Source organism: Salmo trutta, chromosome 5, assembly GCF_901001165.1.
Source record: "Salmo trutta chromosome 5, fSalTru1.1, whole genome shotgun sequence".
NCBI classification, from domain to species: domain Eukaryota; kingdom Metazoa; phylum Chordata; class Actinopteri; order Salmoniformes; family Salmonidae; genus Salmo; species Salmo trutta.
Window position 1 is genome coordinate 14,167,164 of NC_042961.1, and position 16,692 is coordinate 14,183,855.

General features: G+C 41.2%; 1 protein-coding gene across 1 annotated transcript in view; it reads right to left on the reverse strand.

Moving 5' to 3' along the window:
* Positions 1–2,007: 2,007 nt before the first annotated feature.
* The window catches only part of LOC115193700 (serine protease HTRA1A-like), a 35,401-nt gene continuing 20,716 nt past the window's right edge, over positions 2,008–16,692 (reverse strand). Inside the window, exons 4-9 of the mRNA XM_029752625.1 lie at positions 7,646–7,840; positions 7,524–7,556; positions 7,183–7,297; positions 6,872–6,929; positions 6,514–6,609; positions 2,008–2,647 (exon numbers count right to left, since the gene is read on the reverse strand). Of these exons, the coding sequence (XP_029608485.1) occupies positions 2,479–2,647; positions 6,514–6,609; positions 6,872–6,929; positions 7,183–7,297; positions 7,524–7,556; positions 7,646–7,840 (666 nt within the window). The 3' untranslated portion in view covers positions 2,008–2,478. The remainder of the gene's footprint in view (positions 2,648–6,513; positions 6,610–6,871; positions 6,930–7,182; positions 7,298–7,523; positions 7,557–7,645; positions 7,841–16,692) is intronic.

Consider the following 16,692-nt stretch of genomic DNA (forward strand, 5'->3'; position numbering starts at 1 on the left):
CGTTGGCACTGAACTGGGATCAAGATGTATTTAAATGAACACTGCTTCATAAACAGCTCTGGGGCAAGTGGTCAACGCTGAAATCACGGGCTATTACTCAGACTTGAAGTACATGGAACAATTGTATGGCCTGTAGGCCTACGTCTGAGCAAGGAGAAGACAGCTTTTTTTGTAATGATTGGTGTACAATCACAGAAACAGAAGAGGAAAGCTCATGTAGAACCACAGGAGGCTGCTGAGGGGAGGATGGCTCTTAATAATTCCTGTAATGGAGTAAATGGAATGGTATCAACCACATGGAAACTACGTGTTTAATGTGTTCGATACCATTCCATTATTCCATTCCAGGCATTACTACCTCCCCAATTAAGGTGACACCAGCCACCTGTGTGTAGAACATGACTCATTGTGACTGGTAGAGATTCCCAGGGGACTAATCTAAAACACAGGTATCATAACCCCTAGAAGTCAGTTTAGCTCAGCTATGTGTATGACATCACATGGCGATGGTTGAAAGAAAGTGATTTCAGACTCCAAAGAAAAGTATTTGCATAAGTTCCTCTGACCTATGGATACTACATCAGGCTAACAAGTCTGAGGACTATATGATCAAACTAAAATGATTTATGGGTTAGACATGGACAATGCTCTGAGTTTCTCTGAGAATCTCTGAATTTGATTACACATGTAACCAATCTTAGCCAATTAACACATATTGACACAGCAGGGCTAATACACAAGAGGCATGAGCTAATGCCGTCATGGCCCTTATGACTGAATGTTTGGACACAAACCCTGGCTTCATACATAGGCACTCCCTGCCCTTCACAGCTGAATACACCACTACACTTAAGGAGTCACATGTGCTTGATGTTTTCACTGTCTCTGAGTCAGTTAGCAACCCCGCTGGAACAATGTTTTTGCAGAGTGATGTGAAGGCTATCAATGGAACACTTTCAAACATCTGTGTGATAGAGACAGAAAAAGTCAAGTTGAATCCTGTTTTCATTGTGTTTTCATTGTGTACAAGGATGTAGTGCTTCATAGACCCATTAGATGGCAGCAGTTGCTTAACTTGCATTTCCTTTTTCCTGTTATTGAAATGCGCTACCCCACTGTTTCTTGATACACATCTAACATATCATGGTAGATCTGCTCTCCTATACATGTTACACATCAGAGTAGAATGTGAATACTGCATTGGGAAGATTACAATCCTGAGCCATAACATCTGTACTGCACTAGGTTGGCTCAAGTGGTCTGTCATTTATGCCCAAAGATACATTCTTTTTATGCTATTCATCCACTGAAATCAGGTATAATCTAGGCCTACATCAACTGAAAACCATCATTTTTTGGGATAATATAACATGTTTCCTATACCCAAAATATTATTGTATTTATGATACACACACAAGTGCATACAGTGGCCAGTTTACTGTGATCATGTCCTGTCCATAACCTGCTTGCCATGGTGTCTAGAATGTGTACCAGTCCTCTTACATGATTATGTTATGCCTGTAGGCTATGCCTATGAAGTGATGGCAGGGAGTTTTAATAGTATGACTGCATCGTGATGTATTGGGAAAGGACTTGGGTAGAGTGCCTTCATGTGAGTGTCTCATCATCCGTAGGACCTCATCTGGATCACATTTGTTGACCATTCTCCTCCCTGTGAGGTCAGCCTACAGCCAGGGCCCCTGGCCCAACTGCCACACCAGGTCAGTATCAAACCCTTATGGAGGCAGTACAACTAAATAAAAAACAGCCCCACATCAACTTTGTCTTCCTCGTGACTGTGTATGTCATGGCAAAGCTCATACACACTCAAATAAAATATTGTAAACCTAATCTCAGTCAGGATGCATTCCATCACAGTGTGTGTGTGTATGTAAGAGAGAGATACGGAGAAAAAGAGAGAGTGTGCTTGAAAAAGATTGTGAGTGAGAGACGCGAGCACTGCATGTTGATCCTTACATTTCCAACATTAAAATTACAATCATAAAATGCTGTTACAAGTCTTTATTCTCTTCTTTGTAAATGTCATCGACAAACAAACCATAAAACTACAGTACATAGGTAAGGAATTTAGAAAACAATAATTGCACAACTCGCCCAGAGCTGCTCTACACATTGTTTTAGATTGCCATGGTGGGCCTCCATCTGAACAATCAGTCAGTATAAAACAACAAAACAAGCAGATCACAACAGGTCAACTGGCTTGTGTTTAACAGTAAACAGTAGTAGAAGCGTATAATAATTAAAGTGTAATAATACACATGGATGAGGAATTACAACTCTGCTGAGATGCTCTGTACAACTGTTCCTTTCCAAGGCGGTCTTAACCTGGCCGGACGCATGGCGCCACAAAACCCTAAAGGCCACAGATACTCCATGGGGCGTGATTAAAAACACACGTCCATATAAGTTCTATTGGTGATGGTAATGAGCACCAACTCATTGGTGGGGCTGGGGGGGTCAGGGGTCGATCTCCATGGGAGTGATGGTGATGATGGTGTCCTCGTTACCACGGCGAACCACCACCTGCAGTGTGGTGTCCTTCTTGATGATGGTGCTGACGTCGGTTGCAGAGGTGATCTGCTGGCCGTTGATGGAGATGATCACATCATGCTCTTTCAGACCACCACTAAGAAGAGAAGGACACATCAGAATGAGAACTACAGAAACAAACATGCTGGATGGAACGGTTAGGTATAGTGCTGGGCAATATAGACAAAATATCAAATCACAATATTTTTCCATTTTTTTACAGTATGACAGTATTTTATGTTTTTGAATAATAAAAGTTCTAAATATGCTTTATGAGTAGTTCATTACCAAAAGACCCAAGAGTGGCAACACAAATTATACGTGATTTCAATGAGGCTTTCTCCTTTCTAATTGTTTCATACTGTTCAATCCAACTTCAAACCCCAAAAATATTTTCAGCAGTTTAATCCATTTCTTGCACTTTTGTCATCATTTCCACACTGTGCAACACTTTTTTTAAAAAATAGATAAACAACTAAATGTAATGTTCTAAGTCGACAACAATGTTTAAACCCCCATCAGCAGACCACTTACAAAGTTGAAAAAAACATGAGAAACGTGTTCGATTTTTGAGTGTAGTTACCTTTTAATTCAAGTGTGCAGGTACCTAGCACTGTTATTTGGTTCAGTGTGTCTGTAGCACATGAGATGGAGTTTGCGAAACAAATGGCTACTGGAGTGGTGCAAATAATCATGGTATCATTCTGTCTGGTTGGGATACGCTACTTTGTCGCTAGCTAACATTTAATAAGGTTTTGGGGGAAGCCTTTCCATCTACCAGAAGACGGTTAGGTCTATCATTAGCACTGCTATATTTTTCCTGTTCTTTCATTGTTTGAAATCTGGATGTTTAACTTCAAATTATGAGGAATGTCTTACCTTGCTTCAAAGTAACGTTAGCCTATAGACAAATCGCACCATAGAAACGTGGAGGCAATTATTTTATATGACTTATATGCATTCTCCTGTTCTATTGGTTTTCTTTCAACTTTCTTTCATTGTCTAGCAGCCAAAGGCATTATTCTAGTCATATTAGCAACCCATGATAGCTCTAATGGATATCATATTTACATCTCTGTCTATGAAACCACTTGCATGTGCAGTGTGCATTTTAGAAAACTGTTTTCCTGCTATTTGTATTTTGGAACATTCGCGGATCGGCGTACCACTGTGAACCTTTCTGCAGTGAAAATGTGTAGAAATAATAGTTTATCAACATTTTAAGCTAAACATTCTGATATGTTCCATCAGACTTATTAATTCATATGTCATATACCTCTACTACACTACGTTGATATGCATCTTGGTAATTAAGAAGTGAGTGTACGGGTATAAGGTGTATACCTGCGTACACCATTCACTACAACACTGCCCTTAGTACTGTACATATAGCAACCTAGCTAGCCAGCAAACTAGCAATTGGCATTAGCGGCTAACAAGCTTCATTTCAGCCACAACTTGCTAAGAAAAGACAAACTAGTTTGTAGACAGTAAGATACATAAAATAATAGTGTAATTATAGAATGCTTGTAGAAAGCAGCATGTCACCAACATCGTGTGGCATCTATCTGACCATGCAGACTGCAGAGTGAACAGCAAGAAGTGCTTGTGACTCCATGGTTGAGCAACTGCTCTCTCCTTGAGTGACAGGGGGCACAAACCAAACATTTAAATACTGTTATAGAAGGTTAAGTAAAAACCCAAACTGGTCCATGCATCAATACCGGTATATAGTAGGCTGTCCAATCAAAATCGGATCTTTTGACCAATTGGAAAATAATATGTTAATTGTGGATAATCCTTTAAGAAAACCAATGGTCCAAACCTCATGTCTCTATCATAATGAGTTCAACATTTATTGCTGTTTTTTACCCTTGTAGGATTGTCAAAATTAGGGTGACTAAATGATAGTCAGAGAAAAAAAGTAGTAAAAAAATCTCTATATATATTTTTTTATCAGGAAACTAGCATCGCGTCAGCTAGGCTAGATGCTGTGTGAGAATATATGGTGCTTTTAAGACAACAAGGAACTAGCTGAAATCATGATGTCAGTGATCTTCAGATTGGAAAGTCTGAGCCAGAGTTTCCAACTTGGAAATCCGAACTGGATGACCGTTCAAAACTATTTTTCCCAGTCGGAGCTTGTTTATTTCTGAGTTCCCAGTTGTATTGAACGTAGCATAAGGCTACCTGACAGGTTTACCATTGAACTCGTCATATTTCTTCTCAAATCCAGAGGACATATGCCACGTTCAAAACAACTGGGGACAACTGAGAACTCGGAAATCTCTGACTTCCGACTTCAGTGCTTTCAAGATAACGGGGAACAACTGGCCAAACTAGCTCTAAAGGGGAAAAATTGTTTGAACTGTCATCCAACTCGGAAAATCTGCCGTCTTTCTAGAGCTCCGACTTTCTGACCTGAAGACCACCAATGTCATGATTTGACCTCATTCTTTTCTGAGTTCTCAGTTGTCTTGAAAGCACCATTAAAACAATATGGGTAAGATAGATGTCGAATTTGAGACATGATGTAGTATTCTCATATTTTAGTATACACTGTTCATATTCATTTGAAGTTCCTGTTCTTTATCAAAGACTCACAAAACAAGCACATCTCTGTGAAATGTAAACGGAGCACTGAGCGTACCGTAAGCTTTTTATTTTCAAAGCCTTTTACATTTAGTTCAGCTTGTGTCATGCCAATTTTGCTATTTTCGACCTGCGGAAACAACTTGGAAGATGGCGACCACAAAATGTAAAACCCTCAAATGTTGTTTCGGCAAGAAAGCTGTGTCGCTCTGTCAACAGAGCTAGGTGCTTATTATGGGATGTATTAGGTTATGAAATCCGACCTTTTGGATATAATCGTAATGTATGTTAGAGGGAGACCCCACTGAACGATTCCAAACATATTTGTCTTGGTAAAATGTATTTTGTAACATAAGGAAGGAAAATGTCATCACCAAAGCACATATTCAACCACTCAAGGCAGAGTTTGTGGACACCCTATATATAGTAAAATACAATATACCGCCCAGTCCTAGCTATAAGATAGTCATTATAAGGTATAGACTCAATTTTGGTCTTTATTGCACTGACAATCAGCTAAGAATGGATTCCAATGGCCTTGTTGCCTTTCACACATTCTATGATGCCTTATTTTATAGTGCTACAATGAACTGAAATGAAAACAAATTGACCCCTTTCACTTATCCTTCATCAAGACCACAATAATTACAGTAAGTCAGGTGGAGACTGCTTTGTGCAACACACTCCCATAGACCAAACACACCCAGAATAGAAATCTAGTAAAACGAAATTGCACAAAGACTGGAGCGGTTACCAGAAGTGATATCAAGGCCTCCAATTTGCACACAACTACTCTCTAATCACACATGTGAACAGTGGCCGCCACCACCACTTATAATACAGCCACACTTCCACATTCCCCTCATACTACTCAGGAAAACACGACTAACACTTATACCTCCAATGAAACACAGAGAGTGTAATAGGGTTGGGTGAGTGGGCCCAGGAAAACCACAGCATATCCCTTGCTGCTTGAGGGAGGAAGGGGATGGCTGACCTCAGTGTCCCCCAACCCCTCTCTGGTAGAACTGTGGGAAGGAGGGGATTCTTGAGTGGGTGAACACGAATTTTAAAGTGAGTCTCAGCAATGTTTTAGTAAGGGGGGTTGTGTGTGTGTGTGTGTGTGTGTGTGTGTGTGTGTGCGTTTGCATGTGAAAACTGGAGAGAGTGTGAATGTGAGTGAGTTTGTGTGGGGAGAGTTGGGCGTTGAGGGTCTATATAAATTTGAAACATGTGTACAGTCAGTGGAAGGAGCCAAAGGCAATATCCCTTAGCACAGAAAGTCAGACAACTTATCCTCACACTCATAAGAAACCCCCACTGTTGGTGAGATGGAGTGAGTTTCTACTATCCCTGTTAGTTTGTACTTACGCCGCGGCCGGCGTTTTAGATATCACCTCCATGACGTACGCTCCAGAGGTGACATCAGGGAAGTCTTTGTGTCGCACCTTCAGCTCCTTGGTTAACCTACAGAGTGAAGGGGAAGAGGTGCTCCGTTTTAAGAAGAAGTCCTCTGTTTTCCGTATCAAACTGAAATGCAGTTCACCAGGTCCAGTTCAAATACATTCTTTTTGACAGCTTTGAATAACTGCATTTTCCAGTTTAGTGTACACATTCACAGTCTCAAATCTTTCTTTGCATTTATCGGGAGTTGACGGTCCTAGAGAAGAAAAGTACCATCGTTATACTTTTCATTACAAGTATAACCAGTGACTAAGGATCTACTTACGCTGGGGTGAGTGTCATCATCCTCACACCAATGTATCTCTTCTTTGTCACAGCTCTTCCTAAGGAAACACAATAAGAAGAAAAACCATCAGGTTTGCCATGGGGTATAACCTTTTGACTTGGAGGATATTTGAGTGATTCTGAAGCTAGGACATGGGTTAAGATTAGTTATAAAGGGGCTTGAATCAAAATGTCTGCAAGTCTTTATGGTTATCCTCAAAGCATGTGGATAAGAGTGTAGACAGGACCTTACACTAATGGGACATATTTAGATGTTACACACAGGATGACTATAGGGATTTAACGTCCTACCTCGGGACTGTCTGTCGTAGGATTCAGTCAGGAACTCTTGGATCTTGTCGGAGGGGATGGCGAATGAGATACCAGCCGTCACTTTCAGAGTGTTGATCCCGATCACCTCACCATCCTTCAATAACACAATCAATAATAGTCATTTATGAAGTGTCTGACAACCAGAATCACTCATAATCAAACAAAGTGACACACTAATAACACTGTAACACTCCTACACGCAATCACATAGTTGCATACAGTCTCAAAATATTATGTGCCATCATTCAGACACATCATCTGCTGTCTATTAGACATGTACAAAAACTGTATAGCTGTCAATAAACAAACAGTATTCTCACCAGATTCACCAGAGGGCCTCCTGAATTACCATACTGTAAACAGAAAAGAACATTACTTCAGTTCTCAGTTCACAATCCTTTGTGATGTGTGTGTATGTGCGTGCATGTGTACACAGACTCACGTTGATAATAGCGTCTGTCTGAATGTATTCCATTTCAGAGTTGTGTAGGCCCAGCTCCTTGCCCCCTCGTTGGGTTGTGCTGACTATCCCTGTGGTAACTGTGTTCTGGAGGGAGAAGGGGCTTCCGATGGCCACCACAAACTCCCCAGGCCTCAGGTCTGACGAACGCCCCAACATCAGCACAGGAAGCTTGATCTGTAGGGGGGACAGGTTAGGGGGAGATATTTAATAGGTACACATCCCTCAGTAACATTGATAAGCATCAGCACTAGAAACTGTGGGCCGTAAACTATCCTTCTCCACATACATACCATTGGAGGCTCCTTAGAGGAGGAAGGGGAGGACCATCCTCAGTGAATTTCATAAAAATAAAAATGGTAAAACATTGAAAAAGTTATCCTTTTTAGATAAAACTATACTAAATATATACATTTCACCAAATAGTCTACAGTAGCCTCAATAGCACTGTAACGAGTGCGCTGAGAAGCAAGTACAGGGAGTGAGTGTTGTAATAAATAAACAAAACAGTAAACACGAAACACAAACAACGCGCCGACATGAAACAGAGTCAATAACACCTGAGGAAAGAACCAAGGGGAGTGACAGATATATGGGAAGATAATCAAGGAGGTGATGGAGTCCAGGTGAGTGTCATGAGGCGCTGGTGCACTTGACGATGGTGACAGGTGTACGGAATAATCAGCAGCCTGATGACCTAGAGGCCGGAGAGGTAGTATACGTGACAAGCACTCTATTATAGGGTAGCACCATGGTATAGCCGGAGGACAGCTAGTTTCCGTCCTCCTCTTAGTACATTAACTTCAATACAAAACCTAGGAGGATCTTGGTTCTCACTCCCTTCCATAGACTTACACAGTAATTATTATGACAACTTCCAAAGGACGTCCTCCAACCTATAAGGGGTCTTGCAGCATGAACTGACAATCAAAGGATCAGAGAATGAATCTAGTACTGAAAGAATAAGCTACAGCTAGCTAGCACTGCAGTGCATAACATGTGGTGAGTAGTTGACTCAAAGAGAGAGAGATAGAAAATAGTTGAACAGTTTAACAAAAACTGTATGTAGTGGGTGTACTAAAGCATTAGTTCCATTGGCTATGTTGACAAGGACGTTACTTTAGCTAATATGGTGACAACGATGAAGGCTGTGTGTAACGGTTATGAAATGGTTTGGCTTGGAATGTTTTTTTGCCTGGTCACATACAGCTGATGTGTTGTTCATTGAAGTCCACAAACGAAGGGAAAGGGTGAGAGGAGGAGAGTGCATAGATGTGTCACGTCGTGTGTGTAGGTGGCAGGGAAGTCAGGTGCAGGAGAAACAAACTTGGTGTAACTGGAGTAGTTTAATAAAGTTAAAAACATGATTGGCATTTATCAGAGGCTTTGTGAGAAAGCCTGCCCCTGTAACTCCAAAACCAAAGTACATAATAAAATAAACATGGGTACAATAATCCGTCGCACACCAATCCAACAACACGAGCCCATAACAACAAACAATCTCTGACAAGGACATGAGGGGAAACAGAGGGTTAAATACACAACATGTAATGAATGGGATTGGAACCTGGTGTGTAGGAAGACAAGACAAACCAATGGAAAATGAAAAATGGATCAATGATGGCTAGGAGACCGGTGACGTCGACCGCCGAGCACCGCCCGAACAAGGAGGGGCATCGGCTTCACCAGAAGTCGTGACAAGATGCGAGAAGGAATACAATGTGACTGCTATGAAAGTGAACTGTGTTTATGCGTGATCAGGGGTGTATTCATTCTGCCGATTCTGTTGAAAATGAAACGGGGAAAAAAAAAACTGAATTTGTCCAATAGAAACTCTTGTTTGCAACTGCTCGTCTAATGATCCTAGATAAGCTAGATGCAGGCAAGAGTGTGCAAGGCGGTATTGTCACTGTCCGTCATCTCAAATTTTTCTCTCGACCTGTGTGCACCTACATTGTAAACGTTCACTCATAGGCTAGGTTGTAGCAACCTCATGATGGATATAGGAGATATTTTAATATCATGTAGTAGCCTAAACCTATCGTTGTTACATTGAATTGGGTGAATGGAATATGAATGACAATCATCCAACATGCTGTAATAGAAATAAGGCCATGCTCATAAAAAATAAACAGCACTGACCGCCAGTGATATAAGGACGCCTTCAGAAAGTATTCACAACCCTTATCTTTTTCCACATTTTGTGGGATTAAAATTGATTAAATTGGCATGTTTTATCAACGATCTACCCAAAATACTCTGTGATGTCGAAATGTGAACATTTGTAATAAATAAATAAATAAATAAAACACCCTGAGTAAACACATGTTAGAATCACCTTTGGCAGCGATTACAGCTGTAAGTCTTTCTGGGTAAGTCTCTAAGAGCTTTACACACCTGGATTGTGCAACATTTGGCCATTATTCTTTTCAAAATTCTTCAAGCTCTGTCAAATTGGCTGTTGGTCATTGCTAGAGAACCATTTTCAGGTCTTGCCATAGATTTTCAAGCAGATTTAAGTATTTGTATTTATTATGGATCCCCATTCCCAAGGCAGGAGCTACTCTTCCTAAGGTCCAAACACATTAAGGCACTTAAATTACACATAAAACAAAGGATAGAACAGTATATCGTTTAACACTATCACACCACCACATATCCAAGTCAAACTTGTAACTCGGCCACTCAGGAACATTCACTGTCTCCTTGGGAAGCAACTCCAGTGTAGAGTTGGCCTTGTGTTTTATGTTGTTGTCCTGCTGAAAGGTGAATTAATCTCCCATTGTCTGGTGGAAAGCAGACTGAACCAGGTTTTCCTCTAGGATTTGTGCTGAGCTTAACTCCTTTCCGTTTATTTTTTATCCTGAAAAACTCCCCAGTTGTTAATAATTACTAGCATACCCATAACATGATGCAGCCACCACTATGCTTGAAAATATAGTGCTGTACTCAGTAATGTGTTGTATTGGATTTGCCCCAAACATAACACTTTGGGGGGAAAAAAGGATAAAAAGTTAGTTGCTTTGCCACATTTTATACAGTATTACTTTCGTGCCTTGTAAACAGGATGGGATGCATGCTTTGGAATATTTTTATTCTGTACAGGCGTCCTTATTTTAATTCTTTCAATTTGGTTAGTATTGTGGAGTAACTACAATGTTTTTTATCCATCCTAATTTTTCTCCTATCACAGTGCATCTCTTTTATTAGTGGCCACTGGCCAGTACCTCATAAAACAGTACAAATTCACTTATGTTAAACTCTTGAAAAACTCCATGGTAAGGAAACCATAAGCCAGAAACAGTGCCTAGACAGACAGACAGACAGACAGAGGGTATATTTATACATCCACAGTTTCCCTGTCTGCATGAAATCATCTCCCTTCTGTCCAGTCATAGCCAATGAGTGTATGGTCATAGCCCACGCATCGCCACATCACGTTGAGTGTGTGGATCCCAACACACCACCCAACAAACTCCCTGACAACAGCACAATCTTGAGAGACCTTTCCTGGTTGTTCCCCTGTATCCATTTTGTTTACCCTGGGTTATAAATAGAGTCACAGTGTGGAAGCTAAGGTAACTGAGACTGACTGGCCAACAAGCCAAAGATACACACAGACAAAAGTCTCTGTATCCAAACACAGAAACACATCCTGTAATCAACTACCCAGGGATATTCATAGTGCAGTGCCATCATAAAATGTGATAACACTACATTTTCCTTTCCAATATAGTGTACACACTAGGTTATTACACTGTGATTGTCATCTCTGCGGAGTGACGACACAACATAAGGGCCACTTTTGACTGCTGACCGTTGCCAACAATAGCTGAATAGGTCTTCATACAGTAGTAAATCCATCTAACACTATAAGACGCCATTTTATCTTTTTGGGTTGCAGGAACTCAGTGCGAACTTGACCCCTGAGGTGTAGCCTAGGTATTAATAGAAGATGACAGTTAGAAGATGAGAGTGCGTAACCCCACCACCCCTCCCTCTAATTTCTTTCATCCAGACTTGACACCGGAATAGCAGTCTGTGAACTGCTATCCAGTCTGTGACTCTCCACCCTCACACACACACACACCACCCCGTACCTTGACCCCACTGAGTTAAAGGGATAAGCAGATGGAGGGGGGAAGTGAGAGAAGTCAGCCCGATCTGAATCCCTAACACTGAGACGGTCTACCAACCGCTTGCTGTGGTGATACTGGTAATAACAGCGTGATCATTATAAAATCGTCCTGTCGCTTATTGAAATGTCTCAGCCCAGTGAATAATGAAAAACACAACTTGACACACACCTGCACATATCCATCTGCTTACACACAATGCTGCCACTGACTTGTGGGCGGTACAGTCATGCGTACACACATTAACTCATACACTGTGGATGCCAAGGCTAGCTGATATGAGCCCTTGAGGGTGGGAGTGTCTAGGTGTGAATAGGAATAAAGCAAACATCAAATGGCATGACTATTCATGTGTGAGGACTGTTAGTCTAGCTATCACCTACTGACCACTTGTACTCAGCTACTTTTTGTCCTTGTGGATACCGAGTCGAATACTGTATATGTAATTTCAGTGGTTCTGACTTTCTCTTGTCCATAAGTGACTCACCAGGCTATTTTGGACCATGGGCTGGCCTTAATGCATTAACACTCATCCAGGGTTCTATACTTACTTTTTCCACTGGTGGCACTGTTGCACCAAACTTTTTCAGTTGGTGGCACCAGCACATGATTTGGTCACACACTTTTATTTTTATTACAAACAATGAGAATTGACCTGGCCTGTGTACCATAATGTTCCTGCATTCCAAACAAAACCAGGCTAATAATGACTAGCCATCTTTCAAATTAGCTTGTGTTCCTTGAGTTGGGTAGATTAACTCTAACAGCAAAGAAAAGAGACTGTTAAAATAAGAGACTGTTAAAATAAAGTGCAAAATGCATTTATTGCAAATTTCAAAGTGCCATGTGTTATTTTCTACGCAACCTTCCAGAGGGTAGAATATGAAAAAAGTATACTTGATACCAAAACGATACAAGATCAATAAAATAGAGAGATGGACTATCATTTCCCACATTTCTTTGCTCTCAAAAGCCCCCGTTTTAATAGAAAAACAACCAAATCGGATGTTATATGTCAACAACAATGCTTAAACCAAAATAGGGAACCATTTTTTGAGGTCTGGATAAAATCTGAGAAATTTAGATTTTTCAGTGTAGTACACCTTTAATTCAGGTGCACACCAGCCATACAGTTGTATTTGGCTAGCAGTGTTTTTGTAGCATACTTGTGATGGAGTTTTCAAAACAAATGGCCACTTGATTGGTGCAAATAATCATGATTCTGCCAGGTAGGCATAGGCTACTTTGTAGTTAACTTTTAATTGCATTTCCATCTATCCAAAAACAATTAGGCTATCATTAGCATCGCTAATGGCTACAAACAATAGTAGACATATAGGCCACATGGCTACACACACACCGCACACAGCAGGGCTCGACATTCAGTTAAATTTGCCAGTAGTACAAAGGGCCAGTGCCCTGCAACTGAAAGCTACTGGCTCAAAGGAACAAAAATACTGGCCCAGGTCAAGACTTGACAGGAAACTGAATGATGCGTGCATAATTTCAATAGCAGGTCATTTGATCTTTCATACAAAAAAAAGCCTATAGAAAAAGAAAAAAATGTATGTAAAAAAAAATGTATGCATTACCACTTTAAGAATAATGCCTTTTTTAATAAGCCTACCCAATGGCATTAAGCATTGACATTCACATAATTTAATTCTAAAATACACTGAGTGTACAAAACAATAAGGACACCTGCCCTTTACATTACATAGACTGACCAGGTGAATCCAGGTGAAAGCTATGATCCCTTATTGATGTTACTTGTTAAATCCACTTAAATCAGTGTAGATGAAGGGGAGGAGACAGGTTAAAGAATGATTTTTTTGCCTTGAGACAATTGAGACATGGATTGTGTGTGTGTGTGCCATTCAGAGGGTGAATGGGCAAGACAAAATATTAATGTGCCTTTGAAAGGGGTATAGCAGTAGGTGGCAGGCGCACCTGTGAGAAGCACTGGAGTCAACATGGGCCAGCATCCGTGTGGAACGCTTTCGACACCTTGTAGAGTCCATCCTCCCACGAATTGAGGCTGTTCTGAGGGCAAGGGGTGGGGGGGCAACTCAATATTAGGAAAGTGTCCTTAATGTTTTGTACACTCAGTGTATGTCAGAATAATGTAGGAATTGCCTGACTAAATAGACAGCATGTTCTCAACACAAAAACAAACAGCTTCGGGAATCTATCTTTTTAATAATTTACATAGCCAAGATTAAAAATAGCATTATTATAATGGTCTAATCTTTTCACTAGCCCAAGCTGGCCACAACAGGGATGATTGACTGGTCTGGAGGGTGTCCAAAACCTCCCCTGCATGTCGAGCCCTGGCACACACAGACAGAGGCATTCCTGTGCCATTGTTGCCTCTTTAGAAAGTTGGTTTATTTTTTGTCAATTGCACATTACAGTTTGAATAAATCATGATGATAAAAAAAAGCAACCCGTGAACCAAAAATGTACGTGACCAGATACATTTGTTTCACTGGCACTCTTGCGACCAATTAAAAATGTGTGTCGCACTGCCCAGTCAAAAGGTCGCAAAAGCGACTGCTTTGGTCACAGTATCGAACCCAGTCAACCCATGACATTGACCTCATTAAGGAGAGGTGGTTAGAGGGACAAGAAGAGGAACAGGCAACCCTCTCCTGCATTGGCCGTCCCTAACATCATGTGAGATGCTTTCAGTTAAATGCACTACTGCCTTGTTCTAGATCTTAACTTAAAACTTTCAGTTGAAATTTCAACCTTTCTATTAATAAAAAAGACCTATTTCCCAAGCTCTCCACTGGCTCATACAGAAGATAACTGAGAATGGCACAATATCATTTTAATAGAGGCTGAGATAGTGACAGATAAACTTCAACAGAAAGCACCAGTATTTACTAGCAGCCATCCAGAAAAACAGTTGCATGTCAGAGGCACTTAGAAGTGGTGGTAAGCATTTCAGACATTCAGGCTTCATCCTATCATCTCAACCAAAATGGTACTGTACATCTAGAGCAGTGGTTCTTAACCTGGGTTCGATCGAACCCCAGGGGTTCGGTGAGTCAGTCTCAGGGGTTCGGCGGAGGTCAAGACACACACCCGACTCATATGATTCGTGATGACACGCCCCGCTTGGCCATCATTGGCTGCAGGTGATCACGCAACATCGCTTGGCCTATCTGTGCTGCAGGGAATTTGGCGCGCTCAGTAGTCGAATTGTGACTGTCGTGATGGTACGTCGTGTGATTTCTTTCTTAATATTTTAATCCCTTCATACTAACTATGTCGAGCAAAAAAAGAAAGTGGTCGGACGAATATGTACAATATGGATTCACATGTATAACGGAACGTGATGAGAGTCAGCGTCCTAACTGCATGATTTGCAATGCCAAGTTGAGCAATTCTAGTCTAGCACCGGCAAAACTAAGAGAACACTTCCTTAAGCTGCATGGAGATGGACAATACAAGAACACAACGCTCGCTGAATTCAAGGTGAAGAGAGCCAGATTCGATGAAAAGGCTACTCTAGTGGAATGCGTGAACTATGTGCGAAATAGTGCTCTGAGGCACCGCATCTTCAGTGAGCTGTGTAAAGAAATGGGCTCTGAATTCGAGGTACTTCTGTACCATTCTAACGTTCGGTGGTTATCCCGGGGACAGGTGCTGAATCGTGTTTTTGCCGTGCGTGTGGAATTAGCCCTGTTTTTGCAAGAGCACCAACATCGTCATGCAGATTGCTTAAGAAATTCTGAGTTCATTCTCATTTTAGCGTACATGGCTGATATCTTCGCAGCTCTCAATCATCTCAATCAACAGATGCAGGGCGGTGGAGTCAACATCATCGAAGCGGAAGAAAACCTGAAGGCTTTTCAAAAAAAGCTACCGTTATGGAAACGACGAACAGAGAACGATAACTTCGCAAACTTTCCCCTGCTGGACGACTGTGTAAGTAAGATCGAAGATGTATCTGGAATCGGAGACATTTCTGTACCCGCGGAACTGAAGCAAGCAATTGCCACGCATTTAGATGAGCTTGCAAAGTCTCTCGACGGATACTTCCCTACAAGAGAGTCATATCCAGCATGGGTGAGACAGCCGTTCACGTTTAGTGTTGAGACAACAGATGTCAATGATGAATACCTCGATGAAATCATTGAAATTCTGCAGAGCCAGGTTCAACAGCAACTCTTCAGAACAACAACGCTCTCAACGTTTTGGTGTCAACAAATGGTAACGTACCCTGTTATTGCTAAGAAAGCTCTGGAGATTTTCATACCGTTTGTTACAACCTATCTTTGCGAGCAATCCTTTTCGAGGATGCTGGACATAAAAACGAAGAAAAGGAACAGACTTTGTTGCGAAAATGACATGAGAGTGGCACTTGCCAAGGTGAAGCCGCGCATTTCTGAACTGGTCTCTGAAAGGCAACAGCAGAAGTCACACTGATTTGCAGTAAATATTCATTATTATGTTTTTGTTTTTGTGTGAAAATCATGTTTTAATGGTTTTGTTCTTTGAACACTGATGTTGATGCACGGTTCATTTTGTGCACCAGTAAAATATATACCTATGTTTTGAATTTTATTTTTCCAATTAAGAAGGGTTCGGTGAATGCGCATATGAAACTGGTGGGGGTCAGTACCTCCAACAAGGTTAAGAACCACTGATCTAGAGTGTCTGCCATGGGAGATGGTGGAAGGACCAACGAAGAAAATGCCTCCTTTGTTGCCATAGACAAGTCTTTGATTCAAATTACAGCTTTGGCCGTTTGGAATCACTTAAAAACCCATTACATTAACTTTTAAGACTTGATCCCAGGTGCAAACTTGGTTTTTGTCAAGCCTCACGCTGTGATGGACTGTCGCTAATAGTTTCGAAGGCGTATGCAAACCTGAGAAAAAG